An 18,826-nucleotide genomic window follows, 5' to 3' on the forward strand; every position below is an offset into this window, starting at 1 on the left:
AACCACTTCTTGTAGGTGAAATGCCAATCTGCGGTACCACCTGGATGTCTTTGGTAATGTGAAGCTGCACTTTCATTGTCTTGAGCCTTCCTAGGCCATGAAATAGTGAAGGGAATTGACTCACGATGTCAGATTACGTATTTATGTTGTAATTGATGGATATTAATCCCATGCCAGCAGCAGTTTCAAACCTAATTAGACATTCAGTGGACAAAGTACCATTAAGAATGTGGATTGGGGCTTGCACAGGTGTCTTTTTATGCCGCAAGGTCACTGTGAATGATCCTTGACTCTGCAACATTTTGGATGCTGGTCAGGTGTATATCGTCATGTTTGGTGCTGTGAGTTGCAGTATGGGTGACAAGCTGTTACATTGTTTGATTGGCATGGTGTTAATCTATGTACCACTGTCAATTACAAAGGTTAGGGGGCTACCAGTGACTTTCAGTGTGATCTTGGGGCAATGTCCATATGAATTCTTTTGTTGAAAACTCACTTGTTTTTGTTCTGCATTTGTCTTCTTTGCAAGCAGCAAGGCTTACGTGAGGATGTTGTTTCTTATTAGATATAATCATCGCACATTCCCCCTCTTCAGTGTTACTTGATGGCGACATAGAGGAACTCTTGCAGGATGAACTTGATGATGATCACCGTTGTTTAGTTTCCGCCTATCGCAATAGAAGTTGCTTTTTGTCTTAGTGGGTGTAGTAGGAATGCTTCTGGAACCTTCCGATGCCCATTTTCTTGTCTCGCTATGACGCAATTGGTTTCTCATTTGCTCTGCAAACTGTTATGAAGTGGTTCTTTCTACAACCTTTGCACGTCTGTCCGATGGCTGGACATTTACTCCACTTTGGAAACACAGTTTTTTTCACTTCGAGGATGTCAACTTACATGCATTCACTCTGTGCTTGTGTTTGCTCTTCATGATTAGGAATGAAAACATGTTTTTGTGGCACTCTGTAGTTGCTCAGACTTTCTCTAATTATACTCCTTTGGTATTGGGTAGTGTGCCCGTGGGTACCGCCCTCTGACCTCGGGCGTGAATCTTGAAAGTACAAAGGTGAGTTGTCCATTCCCCGCAATCAGGAAATTGATGCAGTGGAGTCATTTCTAGTGAACCATAACATTGACGAGGATTTGAAAGTATTTCTGTTGGAACTACTACATTTTTCACTTTTCCACAGTTATTTTAGTTGGAAAGATGAATACTATTTGCAACTGTCAGGTACATCGATGGGAAATTGTGCAGCACCCTGCTGCGCGAACCTCTTTATGCTCAGGTTCAAAATTGAGAACATCTTACATAACCCAGAAAGGTCTAAGAATCTCATACGATACTGGAGGTACATCGATGATATCTTTCTTATTTGGAAGGGACAAACATCTGCACTAGTGAAAGCCATTGATCAACTGAATACAATAGATGAACATATCAAATTTACGAATGCCATGAGCAATGAGACTATCACATTCCTAGATGTATCTATCACAAGACAAGGTGAAAAACTAGAAACTGACATATTCATAACAACAACCGACAGAAACAACGTACTCCATTTTAACAGTTGCCATCAAAGAGCTCTCAAAAAACATTTGCCCTATTCACAGCTTTTGAGGGTTAAGAGGATCTCATCTAATAATGATTACTACGAAAACAAAACCATTAAGATGATAAAAAATTCAGAGAAAGGAAATATTCTATGAATGATATTGAGAAAGCAGTCCAAAGAGCTGAAACTAAAGAAAGAGATCAATAGCTAACCATGCAACAATCCAAAAAAACGACAGAAAGGTCTGTGTTTGCTTCAAAATACCCCACCCGAAGTTATCAAATCAAGAGCATCGTATTAAAACATTAGTCTACGGTTCAAAACAAAATTGACTTTAAAGGTACTCTTTTCTTGTCAACGCACAAGAAACTTTAAGGAATGTTTGGATAAACCTTCCCTACTTAGTACCAAGAGCCACAAAGGTACCACCCTGTTTTTAAACTGCGAGCACTGCAAGAACATAATCAAAGGAAATACCATGGCACATCCAACCAAAGGGACACTGATAAAATTACATACCACTGCCACCTGTGATTCAAAAAACATAGTACACTTACTTAAATGCCTATATGGGCTAGCATATGTGGGAAAAACTGAACGGACGATCAAGATTTGGCTAACCGAACACAATAGTAATATCATCAAGAAAAATCGCCGGGTGCAATGCATTTTGCGAAAAACAATCACAATGTTAGCCGATTGAGATTTCTTGTGATAGAAGTGGTGCCAATTGTAGAAAGAAGAGACAACAAGAAGTGGCTGCTGCACCGGGAATTGTTTTGGATGTATGAACTAGATACATGCAACCCTAAAGGACTGAATGAACATTCAGACTTCAATTGTTACTTATGAACTAACCTGTACATTCAGAATTAAAAAATGCACTTTGAAGAAGGTTTGGGAGTGTTACTATCATGCCAGATGAGAAGTAGCAGATCATGATTAAAACTGGATATAAGGGGGTTAATGGGTTACTGTTTCATGGTATATTTTTGATTTTCTTCTTTTGTATGATCTTATGGCAGGTCACATGTGTGTAACCGTCTACTTTATTGAGCATTTCACCTTTTCCTGTTCTTTAGCCCACTACACTCTAAGATGGTGGCCGCAGAACAGGACTACTTTTTTCTTTTTTCTTCTTACTCTGTTTTCACTTTTGGGTTCAAATATTTACATGTGTGGGATTCGCAATTCACTTTGAAACCAGTCGGGAGACTAAGACACTGATTGAGACCGAACAAGTTTACTCACCAAGGTACGAGTTCCCCATGTGGACTGAGATTGGTTAGATATTTGGGCACCGTTAGGTTGTGTAATTGCATGGAGGTAGCGCTTTTTTCTACTCCCGATAAACTTTGTTTTTAAATTTTCTTGATAGCAGCGTTTCTGTCACCATCTGATGAGCACCATATGTTAACGGCGCACCTCACTTATAGGTAATAACGTGGAACACGATAACTGAACTCTCAATTACATATTATGACATTCTACTATGACTGTTACTGCATGTGTTCCAGCGCAAAAACGTGTGGCAATTTTTGTAAAGATCACAAGCACTGATTCCAGTATACTCACCTCTGAGTATTTGACATTAGATGGCACTTCCGGTCTTTTCACACAATCTAGAGCTTTCTAAGCACAGCCAGAACAATTGCACTGTTTCACCCCTTTACAGTTTTGTCATTTTTAGTTTTTGGTCAAGACGCTTTTTGAGTTATTGAATTATGTAATTTTTTACCATTCTTTCAGAATGATTCCCCTGATGGAGGGCACCATCCCGAAATGCATTGGGAATTACTCTAAGTGATTTACAAAGGGATCCGTTAAGAACGACCCACTAAGAGGACAGATGTCTATGTATCGAAAAGATTCATAACTGTGATGCAACACGTGTTTCAAATCAAATGAAATCACGGATCTAAATGTCTACAATTTATTTATTTGAATTTTGACACTTGGAGCAAGATACTAAAGGGTTTTTACCCCATGGAGTGCACAGTGGGGAGGTTGTTTATGTTGAGACAACGCGCCTTTGTGCTCTTCATGGTTAACACCAATCCACCATTTGCTGTTCCAACTTCCATGTTGACAACTTGTTTGTCCGCTCTTTCCTCAGCTCTTGCAGCCAGTAGTACTTTTTTCTAAGCCAAGCATCTCTCTTAACATGCGTCTTCTAAAAGAGTCTGAAAGACAGCCATCAATAACTCTGAGGTGCATGGATTCTTTATCAGTAGTCCTACTAAACTTACACTGTTTGATAAGCACATCAAGTCTCTCAAAAAACTCATCCATAGTTTCACCAACTTGTTGTCTCGCTGGATTGAATATGTACATTTCATAGTCGACATTGGATTGAACTTGTCTCCTAGAGCTTATTTGATCTGATGGTACGATATTGTCTCTGTCTGTGAGATTTTCTTTATCACTTCTTTTACTCCTTCACCAGGAAATTTACTTCTTTCAGAGTATCAATAAAGTCACAGAAAATCTCAAACCATGAGGTCAATCTGGCGCCAATACTCTGCTAACTTGTGATATCGAATGGTGGTATTGAACGGTGGTGGAGGCTTTAAAAAAGCTGCAGCTCCATATTCCATGTCTCTTGTGTCAGCAAGTGGGAGCCTTTGTTATTTTGAAGACTTTTTGAGTTGTACTGAACACTTCCCCTGCCCTCTGCGCGTTCTCCGGACACCAACAACCTTGCAAGCACAACCCCGGTATTTTCTCTTGAGTCACATTGCCCGATTTTGAGGTCCTGAGTCTGAATAAATTTCATTACTCGAAGTTGGTTGCCACTGCCTTTTACCATATTTGTTTTTTGCAGCTCTTTATGTTATTACCTTGTTGTCACTGCCTTTAGTGTCATACCTGGTTGTCGCTGCCTTTACCATTCGCTTTCTATGAATGATGGCTCAGCTCGACTGCTAGGCCTTCAACTTCCCCAAGAGGCCTTGTATGGGCTGGAGTGAAGCTTGCACTCCACATGCCAACTGCAGATTCCTTTGCACTGGCTAGGGGAGCAGGTGGCATGCACAAGCAGTTTGCTGTATACTTGCAAACTCTTGAGTTTACAAGAATACAGCAATCTTGTTTTTTTGGGGCATGTATCCCACCTTCGTCGCCAGTTGTCATGTCTTCCCCAGCCCTAGAGACTGCACAAGAACATGCCACACACATAGCTCATAAACAAAGTCTTTATTAATCAGTGTACAACATTCAAACTGAAAATTCTCATTATCTCATAACTGTTACTAAAAGCACCTTAGTGCCTCCCAAATGATTACGTAATTCTCTCATTGAGTCCGCCAAGACAATACAGAGATAAGAACAAGGGCTCAGGGAGAAGTACCTATGGTTGCACTTCACTCTATTTTTAGTTGGACTTATGTATGTAACTAACCCTTTAACAATAAATCCAGCAATCCAGTCTGAATTTCTGGTATTAGCTCAGAGACATGCAAGAGGGATCAGCATAATGCACAAAAGGATGCATTAAGAAGCACAACACTTGGCACTTTATTGATACTTCATACATTAGGAGGCCACTTCCCAGGTCAGAGACTCTGTATGCATTAAACACTTTAACTATCACTTGAATATTCCTGTTGCTAACCCACTGTACATGACTGATATGACAATAATGCAAATGCATTATTTTGCAGGGGGTTTAGTTGGGGGGTTCGGTCAAGTGCATTTCTTTTGCTAATACCTCTTGATTGATTTGATGATTGTGTTACCTGTTACCTTTATCTATTACATTTACATGTGCTTTTATTGTACTGTTTTTTAGTAAACCAACAATCATTTTTTTATCTGACCAAATGATCAAATCAACAAAGTCCAACAGGAAAACAAACGGGAACCATCCTCAAAACCTGTCCACTGACAGACTGCCCATCCAAGCAATATATGAGGATGAAAAACACCTGAAAGCCAATAGCCGGAGAGGGCTGATCCAAAGCCCACCCTCTCTCTTTACTTTCTTTTTCATTTTCAGAAATCATGAGCTCTCGCATGAAGATGATGTTAGGGTACTGGCCTGTTGGAAAAAGACTAAAATAGCAGGACCCTAAAATCATCTTGATGCACGAGAAAAGGAGAGCTCTAACTTCTAAGTAAACATAGAAAATACCATAAGGAGGATGAAGCTAGAAGATGCACCACTTGTGTTTGCCGCACACATAGACACTAGCCATCACAAACACATGAAGGAGATGTCACAAATATTTTACTTTGCAGCACAGGATCTTCGGCCACTTACCTTTAAAAGACCCCTCACACCTGCGTCCTTTCTTCGTGAGGCAGCATTTCAGGCTGTCTGCACACTCACTGTCTGAGCTGCAAAAATCCATTCTGTTCTTAATGGCAGCCTCTTTGAAAGACACAGTCGGGCACTTGCCAGGCCGTTCTGAATGGAAAAAGAATGGAAACAGAAAATTACAAATTCCAGCCTGGAATCTTTTTTTCTTTTTTAGTCTTTTTATGTTTTTTCATTTCTACCATTTTCTCTTTTTAAGGGGTGGAAATAAATGATCAAGCTCTTTGGGTGCTTTGAGTCGTGAAGTCCAAATGGAACGGACAGATCAGAGTTTGTTCTGGACTTTGTTCTTTCTTGGCTACGCTTCATTAACCTTGAGTTCAGTTTCCTCATTCCAGTACCTATTTATGTGAGGAGTGGCTTCGCTCAGTGGCAGTCATTGTCCAAGCTGAAGGCTATTTTCTTTATATTCTTTCTACATTAGAGATCTTACTTTGCTCCCCATTCCTAAAATGCCATCCCACCGATTCCAAAAACACTTGAAAAACAAGTTTACAGAATATCTGATCAGGTCCTAAGTGTTAGAGGAGAAAGGAGGAGGGAAAGAAGGCAAGAAGATGAAGACTAGGACTCAGAGTAAGGACAAGGGATGATTACTGATGAACATTCATCAACAAGTATCAGAATCTATTGTATCGCAAGCTAACATTACTTGGCTGGTTCAAAGTTACTATTCCTCTGAGGGCTGACAGCTAAGGGGACCAAGAATGGATTGATTTAAGACAGGAGCACACACCAAACATAAATTGGTGGTTAAAAAGATCTACTGTTGTACTGTAACAACATAACATACCTAAGGGCTGGGCTTTCCTTGCATAGAAGCCATTAATGTAAAGTGCACTGACCTAAAGTAACAACAAAGCACTTGGGGAGACATCAAATACTTTCGAGGTGGGTAGCTGCCATGATGTCAGAACTACTGTCTACAAGGAACAGTGTTACCAGGGGGTCTTCTTTGTATCTCTCAAATACTCGTGATCTATCGTAGCATAGCATAAAATAAAGTAGATAAGCGAGCCTGCAGCCTATTTTTATTCCTCTGGTTTACCGTCCCCTTTTTCTTGGTCCTGTTGAACTTGGAAGTGGTCATCAATGGCATCCAGTTGGGTTAGAGACCTGTGGACCCAGAGGTCTCTTCAGGGTCCTAGTTTCACACTCTACAGTAACTGTGGAAAATACCACCTGAACTGTGAAAGGGTAAACAAAGACATGAAACACGTCCATAATTTCTGATTCACTTCATTGCAGACATGTGGTTCTTCAGCTAAATCAATAGAGTTCAGTGTTTACTGCCAGGCCACCTGCACTATCCACACAAGCTGCATGATCTAGGCCCATGCTGCCTCTGTGGCGCAAACTGGCACATCCCTCTCCAGGCTCCCAATCTACTCAAGGACTTTGGATATCTTTGAGGCTGCCACTTTCAATTCAATATAAGAGGAATTCACCATGGAGGAATCATTTCGTATTATGCCACTGGGGACATGAGGAGAAGTTGCATCTGCAGTCTACTAAGACACAACGTTTCCATTTAGGTAATGGAGTAGATGAGGCATGATTGATCCATTTCTAAGATGGGCGGCAAAGGAACAAAGTTTATATCACGGAGCAACATTGGTTTAATGACTAAGGATTGGAATGATAGAATTTCTAAAGGATGAGCAGAAGAAGGTATGGAATAAATGTAAGTGTTTACTGGATGTCCCTTAAAAGATGGCAAGAGGAGAGAAAGACAAGGGATGAGAGTGTGACAGAGAAAGAAACAGAGAGAGAGAGCTATTGGCAGAAGGCCAATGCTTTTAGTGCTCCAGGCAGTGGGAGAGATCACAAAGAGACCATCTTTAGAGGGCTCTCTGGGTTGAGGCACCCATAGGAGTCATCATGCCCTGATGCTAAGATATGCCAGGGTTTTGCTCAAAGTGCTCTCTGAACGTAGACATCGGATCCTGTCAATGCTTCTAGAGTGATATCACCTGGAGCAAACTTGATAGACAAAGCCTGGAAAGAACATTTCAAGCTAGGCTGAGCATCTGCCTGTATCACTAGTATACAGCCTCGATCTGGTCTTCTTCACAGAAAATGGAGCACTGAAGCTCAAGTCAATTCAAAGACTAAACCAGACTACTCACAATGTATTACAGTGGAAATGGATGAAAAGCGCAAAATTCTTGAGAGGTTTCACCCTGCAAGTCCGGACTTTTCGATGTTGCGCTATTGGTTCAACCCTACCTGGAGAAACGTATGTATTACAGGGATAGGAGACTCATCGCACAAACTGGAACTGGCACTGATCCTTTGAAAACTATGTAAACTCAAGAAAGCAATTTACCACTGCAGAGTGGCTTTGTAGTGAAACTGAATACATCGTTAGTTTTCTGGTAAGATGTTTCCTTATATGCAAATGTCAGATGAAGTACCCTCAGATTCATTCTAGATAAGAGCTGTTGGAATAGGACAGTGAATGTATTTTCTTTCTTCTAAGTGATATCTTTGAGGATGTAACTAGAACCACAAGAAGATATGTTGCTGAAAGTTAGGACCTAAGAGAAAAGAACGTAAAAAAAAACCATAGGGACTCAATAAGGTCCTCTCAATGTCACTCCCGCGGAACTTCAGTTCAACTGACAAACGACTTTATACCATATGTTGTCGTTTTGCTAATATGCCTTTGTGTATTAGGTGATTTTGGGCAGTCTTCATGTCTACTGTTTTAAATGTTTGTGATACAGTTATCCTGGTGCAAAAAGTAATCGTTGTATCCCGAAAGCACCAATAAAATACATTCAAACTCAATGCATCTAGAGCACCCTGGATGTCTCATGTTGTTCGCTAATATGAGATGTTATCAAATCTGGGCCTGAAATTCTTAAAATGAGACTTCTTACCTTTCTGCAGTATTCAGAAAGGTAAGAAGACAAAATGTTGAATTCATATGTACCTTTAGCAGGAGGCTTGCAAATCTTGTCCTTATTGTCCAAGCAGCACTTCTCAGCCAGAGGGCAGCCTTCATCCTTCTCACAGTATGAATCCTGGAATTGGTCTTGAAGATTGCCCTTACGCTCGGGTGGACACACTCCAGGCCTCTCTGTCAGAACATAATTGCAACAAGAGATATGCATAAGTATATTGACAATTCAGATGTGGTTTTATATGGACAAAGCTCTTGATCAACAGACACTGCATTCTGCACCTTGGAAGACACCATCTGGAGGTGGGAGCCAGTGAATGAGAAAACTGTTCTTTTCAAACAGAGGTGGCATTGCCTCACCATAACTTGAACTCTCAACTCTAACGAAGTCAATGTCCTCACCCATATCTCTCTTTTTTTTGTTTAAATGTTTTTATTCATGGTATTACATTTATTCTCCCCCCCCCGATCCCCCGTACGACGGACAGGTAAACATACGCACATTAACGTCATGAGCATTACATTGTTTTTTCTTTTTGTTTTAACCCATCATTACATAAACCAAACTTAAGAGCAAAATCCTATATACATTACAGCCTTATAGGTACATTCGATTATGTTTGTGAATCCCGCCATTGTGTTAGAGGGGTCCAGATTTTCATACCTCTTTTATGCCATTGTTTACCTTTTCGTTGATAAATGGATATCTCAATATTATGTACCGCCAATAGCCTAGCTAGCCACTGTTGGAAAGAGGGCGCTAACGGGTCGAGCCATGCGGAAGCTAGGCATAACCGCAGGACAGCCATCGCTACGAATATGAACTCTTGGCCACTTTCAATGTTATCTGGTTCGTCTGCCCCAAGTACCATTGCCTCTTTTGACAAAATCACCTCTCTATGAAGAACAGATGATAAGAACCTCTCTATGTCTTGCTTTAAAGGAATTAGCCCAGGGCAAGAGGCAAAGATATGTATGTAATCGGCTTTAGGTAAGTTGCATCTCGGAGAAAAAGGTCCCTTTGCCGGTTCCCCATTTTGCAATCTTGTCAGGTGTATAATAAAGAAAAAAACAGGTGTATAGAAAGCCTTTGTTTGAAATCTCAAGTTTGCTTTGCTACTTCATTGATGTTTTATTTAGGTCGTCCGGGAATATGGCTAACAGCAGCGCGTAAACTCCACCTATAGAATGATTTTAAGAGTGTATGATCATCTCTACTAGGGTAGATTCTTCCCCCAATGTCCTGGCCCCCGGTTTTCGAGTTATAAAATCCCTGATTTGGAGGTATTTGAAGAAATCTCTCCAGTATTAGCTGTATTCTTCCTTCAAAGCTTCAAAAGATGTAATCACCTGTGTTGTAAACATGTCCCCTAATTGTGTAATTCCTATTCTATGCCATTTGCTTACACAATCATCCTTGAAAACCATTGGTGGGAGAATTGGATTGTTCCATATCGGTGTGTAATGTGAGATTTGTCCTATTCCTAGTGCTTCTCTTACGGCCTTCCAAACTTTAAAGCAGCTATAGAGAGTCTTAAATTTGACCTTCTTGTGATAACTGTCATGAATATGCCTCCATAGATAACCATTACTAGAGTTTCCAACGAGTAGCTGGAAAATTGATACTGTGTGATCTTCTGTGTTATCTCCCTCTTGTAGTAGTTCCTTACTGTAAAGTAGTATACATGACCAGTAATATCTTCTCAGATTAGGAAGAGCTAGCCCACCTCTATCTTTAGGAAGAGTGAGATATTTATATGCCCGCCGGGGTTGTTCATTTGCCCATATAAATTTTGAGAATGTACGTTCCATTGAGGTAAGCCACTGGTTAGAGAATTCCAAGCAAATTGCCCTGAATAAGTATAATATTTTTGGGAAAAACACCATTTTGATTGCGTTTGCTCTCCCAATGATGGACAGATGAAGGTAATCTAGGCGTCATAAATCCTTATGCATTGAGTTCAGCATTGGCTTGACATTAATATCCACAACTTCCTCCAGGTTTGAGGAGATGGTAACCCCCAGGTAAGTTGCTCCCTTTACTACTCTAGGATCGTCCATCACAATGTTTTGATTTAAAACAATTTGTGTCTTCCCCTGATTGAGTGCATAGCCAGAGACAACTCCAAATTTCACAGCCTCTGCCTCAATGTTCAGCATTGCACCTACAGGATCTGGGGTGACTATAGCAATATCGTCAGCATATGCTAGCGTTTTTGAAGCGTGTCCCTGAGATATGATAGGTGCAATGTTGTCATTTTTTTCCAGGTAGCGAATAAAAGAGTCTATTTATAATGCAAAGAGCAATGGCGAGCAAGGGCAGCCTTGGCGAGTACCTCTAGATATAAGAAATTCCTTGGTTAAGCTTCCATTAACGGGCACTACAGCCTTTGGATTAACATACATTTTTTGTGTAGCCCGAATAAACCCTGTTCGAAATCCCATCATTGCCATTGCTTTCCAGAGAAACTGCCAGGAGACCCTATCAAAGGCCTTCTCTGCATCCAGAAGGATTAGGGCCATAGGGCCTCCTGCAGTTCCTGTTCCATCAAAAAGCGTGATAACCCTCTGAATATGATTTATTGTTGACCTCCCGGGGACAAAACCATGTTGGCTACTGGCTACTACTTTTTGTATAATTGATGCTACCCGGTTTGCCAAAATGTTTGAATATATTTTGGAATCGGCATTTATAAGAGTTATGGGGCGGTACGACCCCAAGAGTTCAGGGGGTTTCCCTTTTTTGGCAAAGATCACAATTTTAGCCCTGGACCAGGAACTAGGTGGTTGACCCCCAGAGAAAATATGTATAATCAAGTCAATCAGTATATGCTTGATTTGATCTATAAATGTACTATAGAACTCTGAGGGGATGCTATCAAGTCCTGTTGCCTTCCCTTTCGGGAGACTCTTGACAGCCGTTAGCATCTCCTCCATACTAGGAGTTTCCTTTAGAGTCTGCTGTACGTTTTCCTCAAGGCTGCCGCTTTCACAGTTCTTTAGATACTTTTCCATTTCAGCTATGTCCCCACTGCCATCTTCAGAATATAGTTCTGTGTAAAACCGACAAAAGGCTTCCCTAATTAATTCTGGGTCTTTTAGTTGTCCTGCCACTGGATCTTTAATCTCCCTAATTATGTTAACATTAGTTTGTTGCTGCATTCGCACCGCTAGTTGATGACCCACTTGTTCATATACTTCATATACTAGTTCTTTTCGTGCAGTGGCTTTCCGAATGGCTTTGTCTATAAAGATATTAGTAATTGCTGCTTTAGCAACTGCTACTTGGGCTAAGCAACACGAGATATCCACAGTTGGATCTCCATTGCTGGTGGCTCTAACAAGACCTACTTCTGCTATCGTCAGCTTATCCTGTAACCTCCGTATCTCCTCCTTCTCCTGCTTGTTTGATGTGAGTACAAATAGCATGGTCTCACCCCGAATCCCGGCTTTTAAAGCGTCCCATACAATTTCTATTGAAGTGCTGTTAATATTATCTACTAGAAATTTGGGGATCCAATCTTTCATATGGAGACAATATTGGGAGTCATTCAATAGGGCTTTTTCAAATGTCCAAGGTGTTGGTTCTAGTTTAGCCGATCTATTAGTTAAAGTACAAAATAGGGGATTATAATCTATAATATACGGGGCAATTTCACAGTTTGACAGTCCTGACTAAGCGAGTTTGATATAAGCATGTAGTCTAATCTGGCGTGTGTACGGTGTGGATTGGAGTAATAAGTGTAGCCTAAATCACTACTATTAGTATTAGAAGTCTGCCAGCTGTCCACAAGCCATTTTGTGCTAAACAAAGATTCTTGATAGCACGAAATACCTTTGGTTTTCGGCTTTTATAAACCCAGTCGTCCTTCAGAAACCAATCGGACGGGAGATTTATGTTGAGATCCCCACAGACCAGGAGCGGAAGAGACCAGTGTGAAAGTTCGTTAGAGACCTCGTCAATGACCCCAGGATCGTCTAAGTTGCTCCCATAAATAGCACAGATTGTCATTTTTTGGCCTGTTTGATAGTTGCATTCGGTGATAGCCCAGCAGACAAATTTGTCAGTTTTGGATTTTCTAAAAGCATACCCGCTCACTTTAGCCAAGATGGCAACCCCCCCGTGTCTTAGCCCCTTGTGAGGTAGCACACACCAATGTATACCCTAGTGTATTCAAAATATGGCTCTGTGCTCCTTCGATATGAGTCTCTTGCATGCATACAATATTTGCTCCCCAATTTTGTAGGCCAATTGCCATTGTTTGTCTCTTTTTAAGATCGTTCAGACCACATGCATTTAAAGATATTATTTTTATCCTGGCCATACTACCAATGTAAGAGTGCCACAGCTGTTGATCCCTTCCTTCAAATTTCCTCTAAACCTTGTGTGCGTTTCCCTATTCTTTTTTGACATAGATTTTGATAACCTGTCCGTCAGTCCCATTCTCCCATTCCCCCCCACCCCGAGCCACCCCCCCCACCAACCTTGGAGGTTACCTGGCTGCGTCGCCAGGAGTGTAGCGTCCGTCCGGAAAGCCCCACCGTGCCCCCCCTGAGCCCTCCCCGCATGCATAGAAAATTTCGCAAAAAGAGTAATTAAAGACAAAACATAAACGCCAGGCTGTACCCGTTCTAGCAATCTATAGTCTTATTAATCATATTCACAAATTCTAGTTTGATGGCTTTAGCAGCCTAATACTATTTCTACTAAAGTTAAGAAGAGAATGGAATAAGTTAAGAACAAGGCATGGAAAAAAAATGTAAACACATAAAGATTAACATATCTCTTTCAGAATACCTTCAGCCGAGACAAAGACCCTTGTACGAAAAAAGGAGAAGAGAATAAAATAGAAGAATTCCTAATTCATTTGCCTTAATCTCCTATTCGAACACAATAATATTATCGATTTTCCTGAGCTGAAATTTCATCAAGATGTGCTCTAGCTTGTATCTCGGAGACAAAGCTACGGGTGGTCCCATTAAAGATGACCTTCAGTCTGGCTGGGTTCTGCTGGTACACAATAGCCCCCAACTTCTGTAGGGGATCAAAAAACTGCCTTAATTTCCACCTTCTCTTGACTGTGGCGTGCGCAAGATCTGGCCTGGTGAAGAAGGTGAAACCTTCAAACGACTTTTTACTGTTAGGTCTTGCCAGATCAAATAGGGCATCTCGGAGAAGAGAACTGCCGAGGAACACCAGCATAGCCCGAGGGTGTTGTTGTGAGGTCTGTGCTCGTTTGTTGAGAAACAGAGGAAATCGGTGGGCCCTTTGTACTTGACCTCACCCATATCTCTCAACCAATATTCTTATAAGGGTCTCCAAGCATTATGCTGGTCCAACTTGATCCTTAGATCCGCATGGTCTACATCCGCACCCCCTTCCTCGCTCAAAGAGTTGATCTCCATGAATCCCTCTCCTAGTCATACAGCACATCCCAAAATCATTTCCTCATAAGCATAAGATCCATAGATAATCATCTTATCTTCAGAACAAGATTGCTCAATAGCAGGTCTTCCCTCCATGACCACCATATTCAAAATACAAATGTACAGCAATAGTATACACAAGACACCACTGGTGCATATACGTTTATTAGTAAACTTGTATACTTTGCTTATATGGATGTATTCAAATATGTATAAACAAAAGAATTTACGGCCAAAGGTAATAGTTTGGTTTAATTCAGAAATTATGTTAAGTCAGTCAACATGTTTCAGCCTTTATAGTGGTGTTAATTTACCTAGGCATTCGTCAGGACTAGTGTGAACCCCGGCGGTATGGACTCTCTAATCGTCCACCCTAACCTGGGGACGTGAAAGTGAAAAGATAAAAATCGTGAAAAAAGTGCAAAAGAAGAGCTACTAGCTCATTCAAAAACTCCTGAATTTAGGAGTGTTTCTGCACTTTGGTTTATGGCGCTAGCTGCACCATGGGTCTCGGGAGGGGGGTAGGAGCGTACCTGGCACACCGCCCTCAACGCTCGCCACCCGCTTAGGCACCTAGCTTCTCCTCTGAACCGGACCCCGACGAGCGTTGAGGGCAATGTGCCAGGTACGCTCCTACCCCCCTCCCGAGACACCACTCTAAAGGCTGAAACATGTTGACTGATTTAACATAATTTCTGAATTAAACCAAACCATTACCTTTGGCCGTAAATTCAGGCACATAGGAACCTTTTTAATTGTGTCATAGGGATCTACTAATTAAAGCTTTTTTTGAGATACTCTTTAGACACTTTTATTTATATTCCTCACTGCACGCCCATTCACACAACCAGCTCCGCAGTCTTCTGGCGTCGTAGCACACCAAAGAGGCATTAGGCCTCTGCGGTGGGGCCCAATGATGAAGCATGACACTGACTGGGTCGGTGTGTGAGGGCCTTCCTATCCACCCCAATTTATTTATTTATTTATTTTCGTAATTTTTATAGCGCAACAAATACCCTGGGGTGTCTCGGCGCTGTGGAGCTACTGGGGTCAGTGATCCTTTTACTGGTTAAATAACCACGTTTTTAGGAGCCTGCGGAATTGGGTGTTTGAGCTCCTTCTTTACACAGCTCCTTCTCTGTGGCTACTGAGACACATGTAACCTCTCTTCTTTTGTTTATACATGATAACCGGGGACTAAGAGAGTGTTCCTTAATCTCCCTGCCTCTCCTATTGTTTCTTCATATCTTGTATTCAAATATGTCCATCTCTTTGTACAAATGCACATATTACTTATGAATAAAAATATAAATATTCTTGTGTATGTATTCATAACAAATGTATAGATTACTTATGGTTAAAATATATACACTCCTTATATTTATGCTTAAAATGTATATAGATCATTACATATATAACATAAGTATTTATATAAATATCACACCGTGGCAGGGAAAACCAGCTGAAAACCACTGTAAATAGTGATTTTTCCAGCTCTTTTTCCGAGGCTTTGAACTGCCGACACCTATTGAGGGTTGTGAAAACACCCCAGGACATCGGCACCAGCCTCAGCAAGCTTTTTTCCGGGAGTGGGCTTGGGGGCGGGGTGGGGTTCAAAAGTGCCTCCTAGGTACTTCTCGTCACCAGGCCCTGCTGCTTTCAAGTCCCCGTCCCCTCCTAACACACAGTGAGATTGTCCTGCACATTGGCAGTCATGAAGATGGCAGATAAATTATCTCCAGGTGGGAAGTTCAGACTATGAGTACTGGGAGGAAAAAATAAGGGGATAGGATGTGGTGTAACGGCCTGAGCTGCCGAGTTTGGAGCTGGGGAACCGGGTTTGAGTGCCGGTGTTGGTTTAACATCCTGTGATTCTGGCAAATCGCTTAATTCCCCTGTGCCTAAAATCTAAAAAAAAAAGAATGTCCTTATCTAATGCAACTGTAAAGCGCTCCTATACTTGGGGTCGAGTTCACCTGTACAAAACTGCAAAACTGACCCTTCAAATACGAGACTCTTTGAGAGTTACGCTGTCACCCACCCCAGTACAGATACTAACTTCTCTACTCTCACAGAGACTCGCATCTCGCTTACAGCCTGTCACCGTCTCCTCAAGTCTCCTCGGCCTCCTCTCACAGTCGTCTGAGCTCACCTGACACCCCAGAAGGTTATGGGGCGCTGAAACGTCCGATATGGGGCGCTGGCACGTCAGCTATGAGGCTTTGAGACAGTACTACTCACCTCCTTGTGCCCCGTGCGGCGTGACTCCCCGTGCAACGCCCAACCTGGCTACCCGCGCCGCGTGCAGCCCGCCGAGGGTGAGGGCCGCTGCCAGCAGCAAGAAGGATGCGCTGCCCACTCGTTTCATGGTGACGCTGTGGATCCGTTTGATTGCGGGCCTCACCGAGTCTGGGCTTTTATACCCTCTCGGGAGTGGCGCCGAGCTCGCGGTACGTGCGAACCTGCGGATATTCTCAGCTGAATAATAATTCATCGGGCGTTCACCTGTCAAGCAAGTGTTTGGAACAATTCCTATTTAGCGATACACATTCAACTCTGACAATGAATCACACGTTTAATTATCTTTTTTTTGGCCTTTCCACTCCATGTCTCAAGAAGCTGAAAATGACCTCACTGTGTAATGGCTGCCTTGTCCTCTAAAAGTAGACATGTTCGTTCTCCAAAATGCAGGACTATTCAGGGAAACGCTGGGATGCTGGTACCCGAGGCACTGCTGGGGTAGGTAGACCTGAACTAGAAGCCAAGACCGGAACTGCACTGGGTCTGTAGGAAGCAGTTGCCTTGGGCGCCAATGCTATGGCCTCCAGATGGCACATAATTGCTGATGCCAGTGGAGAAGGAGCAGACAAACAGCAATATTACATCTTTCCTGGGATAAAAAGGTCTTCTTCTGGAGCTGCCTGCTAAATGCCCGCCCAAACCCACCAAGTCACACATAGACTCCAAGGAACAGAAATAGTTACGTTTCACGTTTTATTAAACACATTATGACACATGACTTGAATGCACCACTCCAAGACAAAAAAAAATCACAATTCTTTAACTTGTCTATTATTAAAGTATGATAATTGGTGACACATTTTTAGTCTCTTCCAAATTATATGTCGAACCTGGTCTGACATAAGGAGCATGGATTATATCTGAAACTATTTTAATCACTAAGTCAAAACCCCCTAGACCATGGCCTTCTGGTTTTGTCTCCAAAAACATAATGAGGAGCTGAGCCAGGCTTCAAGGTTATTTGAATTAAGCACGATCACTTAAAGTGCCTATTCTGTAATGGAGGCGCTTCATCATGTTGGCATACCCATTATATACCAAAGCATAATCAATGGTGGCTTCTAGTGAACCTGGACCACCAAGTAGGGGATACTAAGTGGGAGGAAGATTGATAAAGGAAGAGAGTGAGAGAAAGATAATGGAAGATAGGGTGAAAGAGAGAGCAAGAGAGAGAGGTATTGACAGAAGGGCAATGCTTCTTGTGCTCCAGGTAGTGGGAGAGATCTCAGAGAGTCCATCTATACATGGCTGTCTAGGTTGAAGCATCCTTATGAGTCATCATGTCGTTACGCTGGGATATGCCAGGGTTTTGCTGAAAGTGCTCTCTGAAAGTAGACATCAGATCATGTCAATGCTTCTAGAATGACACCACCTGGAACAAACCTGATAGACAAAGACTCCAGCTGGTATCACCCAGCACATGACAATTTATCAGAGCTGAGTAAGGATTTACCATAGACATCAGAAATTGAATTATATAGTGATATTACTTTATAGCCTGCTGCTGGGGGCTAAACCAGTTGTTAAAGGCTCTAAGCCCCAGTTATAGGCTGAGCCATAGGCGAGGGACTATATAGCGTGGGAGAGGGCCCTTAACAAACGGTATAGCCCGAGGCAGGTAGGCTATGAGGCTAATTAGAAAATTCCACCCACTGAGGGTAGAATGTTCTCAATGAAAAAGTAAGAAACAGAAAGACACACATCGGAATGTTGGAGCTGAAATACACCAACCATCGTTAGCCCTGAGTCACTCCATTGTATTCGATCGAGCTCCCGACAATCTAATGTTATAATGGGGAATATAGTCCCAAAATCTCATACAACTCCCATAGGGGTGTCCGAATGTATGGGGATGATGTTACAAAAGCATTATAACTGTCCACAATAATAGCAAATAAGTTAGGTTGCATGTTCATTATTCTACAGAGTGGCCATAGTATCCTCTGACTTAGAATCATCGCCACTGCCTGGCGGCATGTGTGTGTTAAATGTCAATACAGGAGAAATTGTACTTCTATTTTCAAAGCAATCAATGATTTTAAATCACAAACATGTTCACAATTCCAATGAACATTTTTATCTAATAGTTTAGCTATGCCCCCTCTTCACATTGTCAAACCTAGAAAAAATTGCATTGCTATAAAACACTATTTAATCAGAAAGACCTTGGTCCGGCGTTAACCAGGTTTACTGAAAACGAACATTACCTTGAGGACAGTGCGATGATCTTAATAGAGTTTACACAAATCTGTGATGTTCCAGGAGGTAAGGTTGATTTAGTATCAGGCGTATGACTCCAACGTTTGTGATTGTTGTGAG

At 41.8% G+C, this 18,826-nt stretch overlaps 1 protein-coding gene across 1 annotated transcript in view; it reads right to left on the bottom strand.

The window, feature by feature from the left end:
* Positions 1–16,605, bottom strand: part of LOC144768316 (uncharacterized) — a 30,249-nt gene extending 13,644 nt beyond the window's left edge. The window contains exons 1-3 of the mRNA XM_078651891.1: positions 16,448–16,605; positions 8,810–8,956; positions 5,815–5,961 (exon numbers count right to left, since the gene is read on the bottom strand). Of these exons, the coding sequence (XP_078508017.1) occupies positions 5,815–5,961; positions 8,810–8,956; positions 16,448–16,574 (421 nt within the window). The 5' untranslated portion in view covers positions 16,575–16,605. The remainder of the gene's footprint in view (positions 1–5,814; positions 5,962–8,809; positions 8,957–16,447) is intronic.
* Between the last annotated feature and the right edge of the window lie 2,221 nt (positions 16,606–18,826).

The sequence above is a fragment of the Lissotriton helveticus genome, chromosome 7 (genome assembly GCF_964261635.1).
Source record: "Lissotriton helveticus chromosome 7, aLisHel1.1, whole genome shotgun sequence".
NCBI lineage: Eukaryota > Metazoa > Chordata > Amphibia > Caudata > Salamandridae > Lissotriton > Lissotriton helveticus.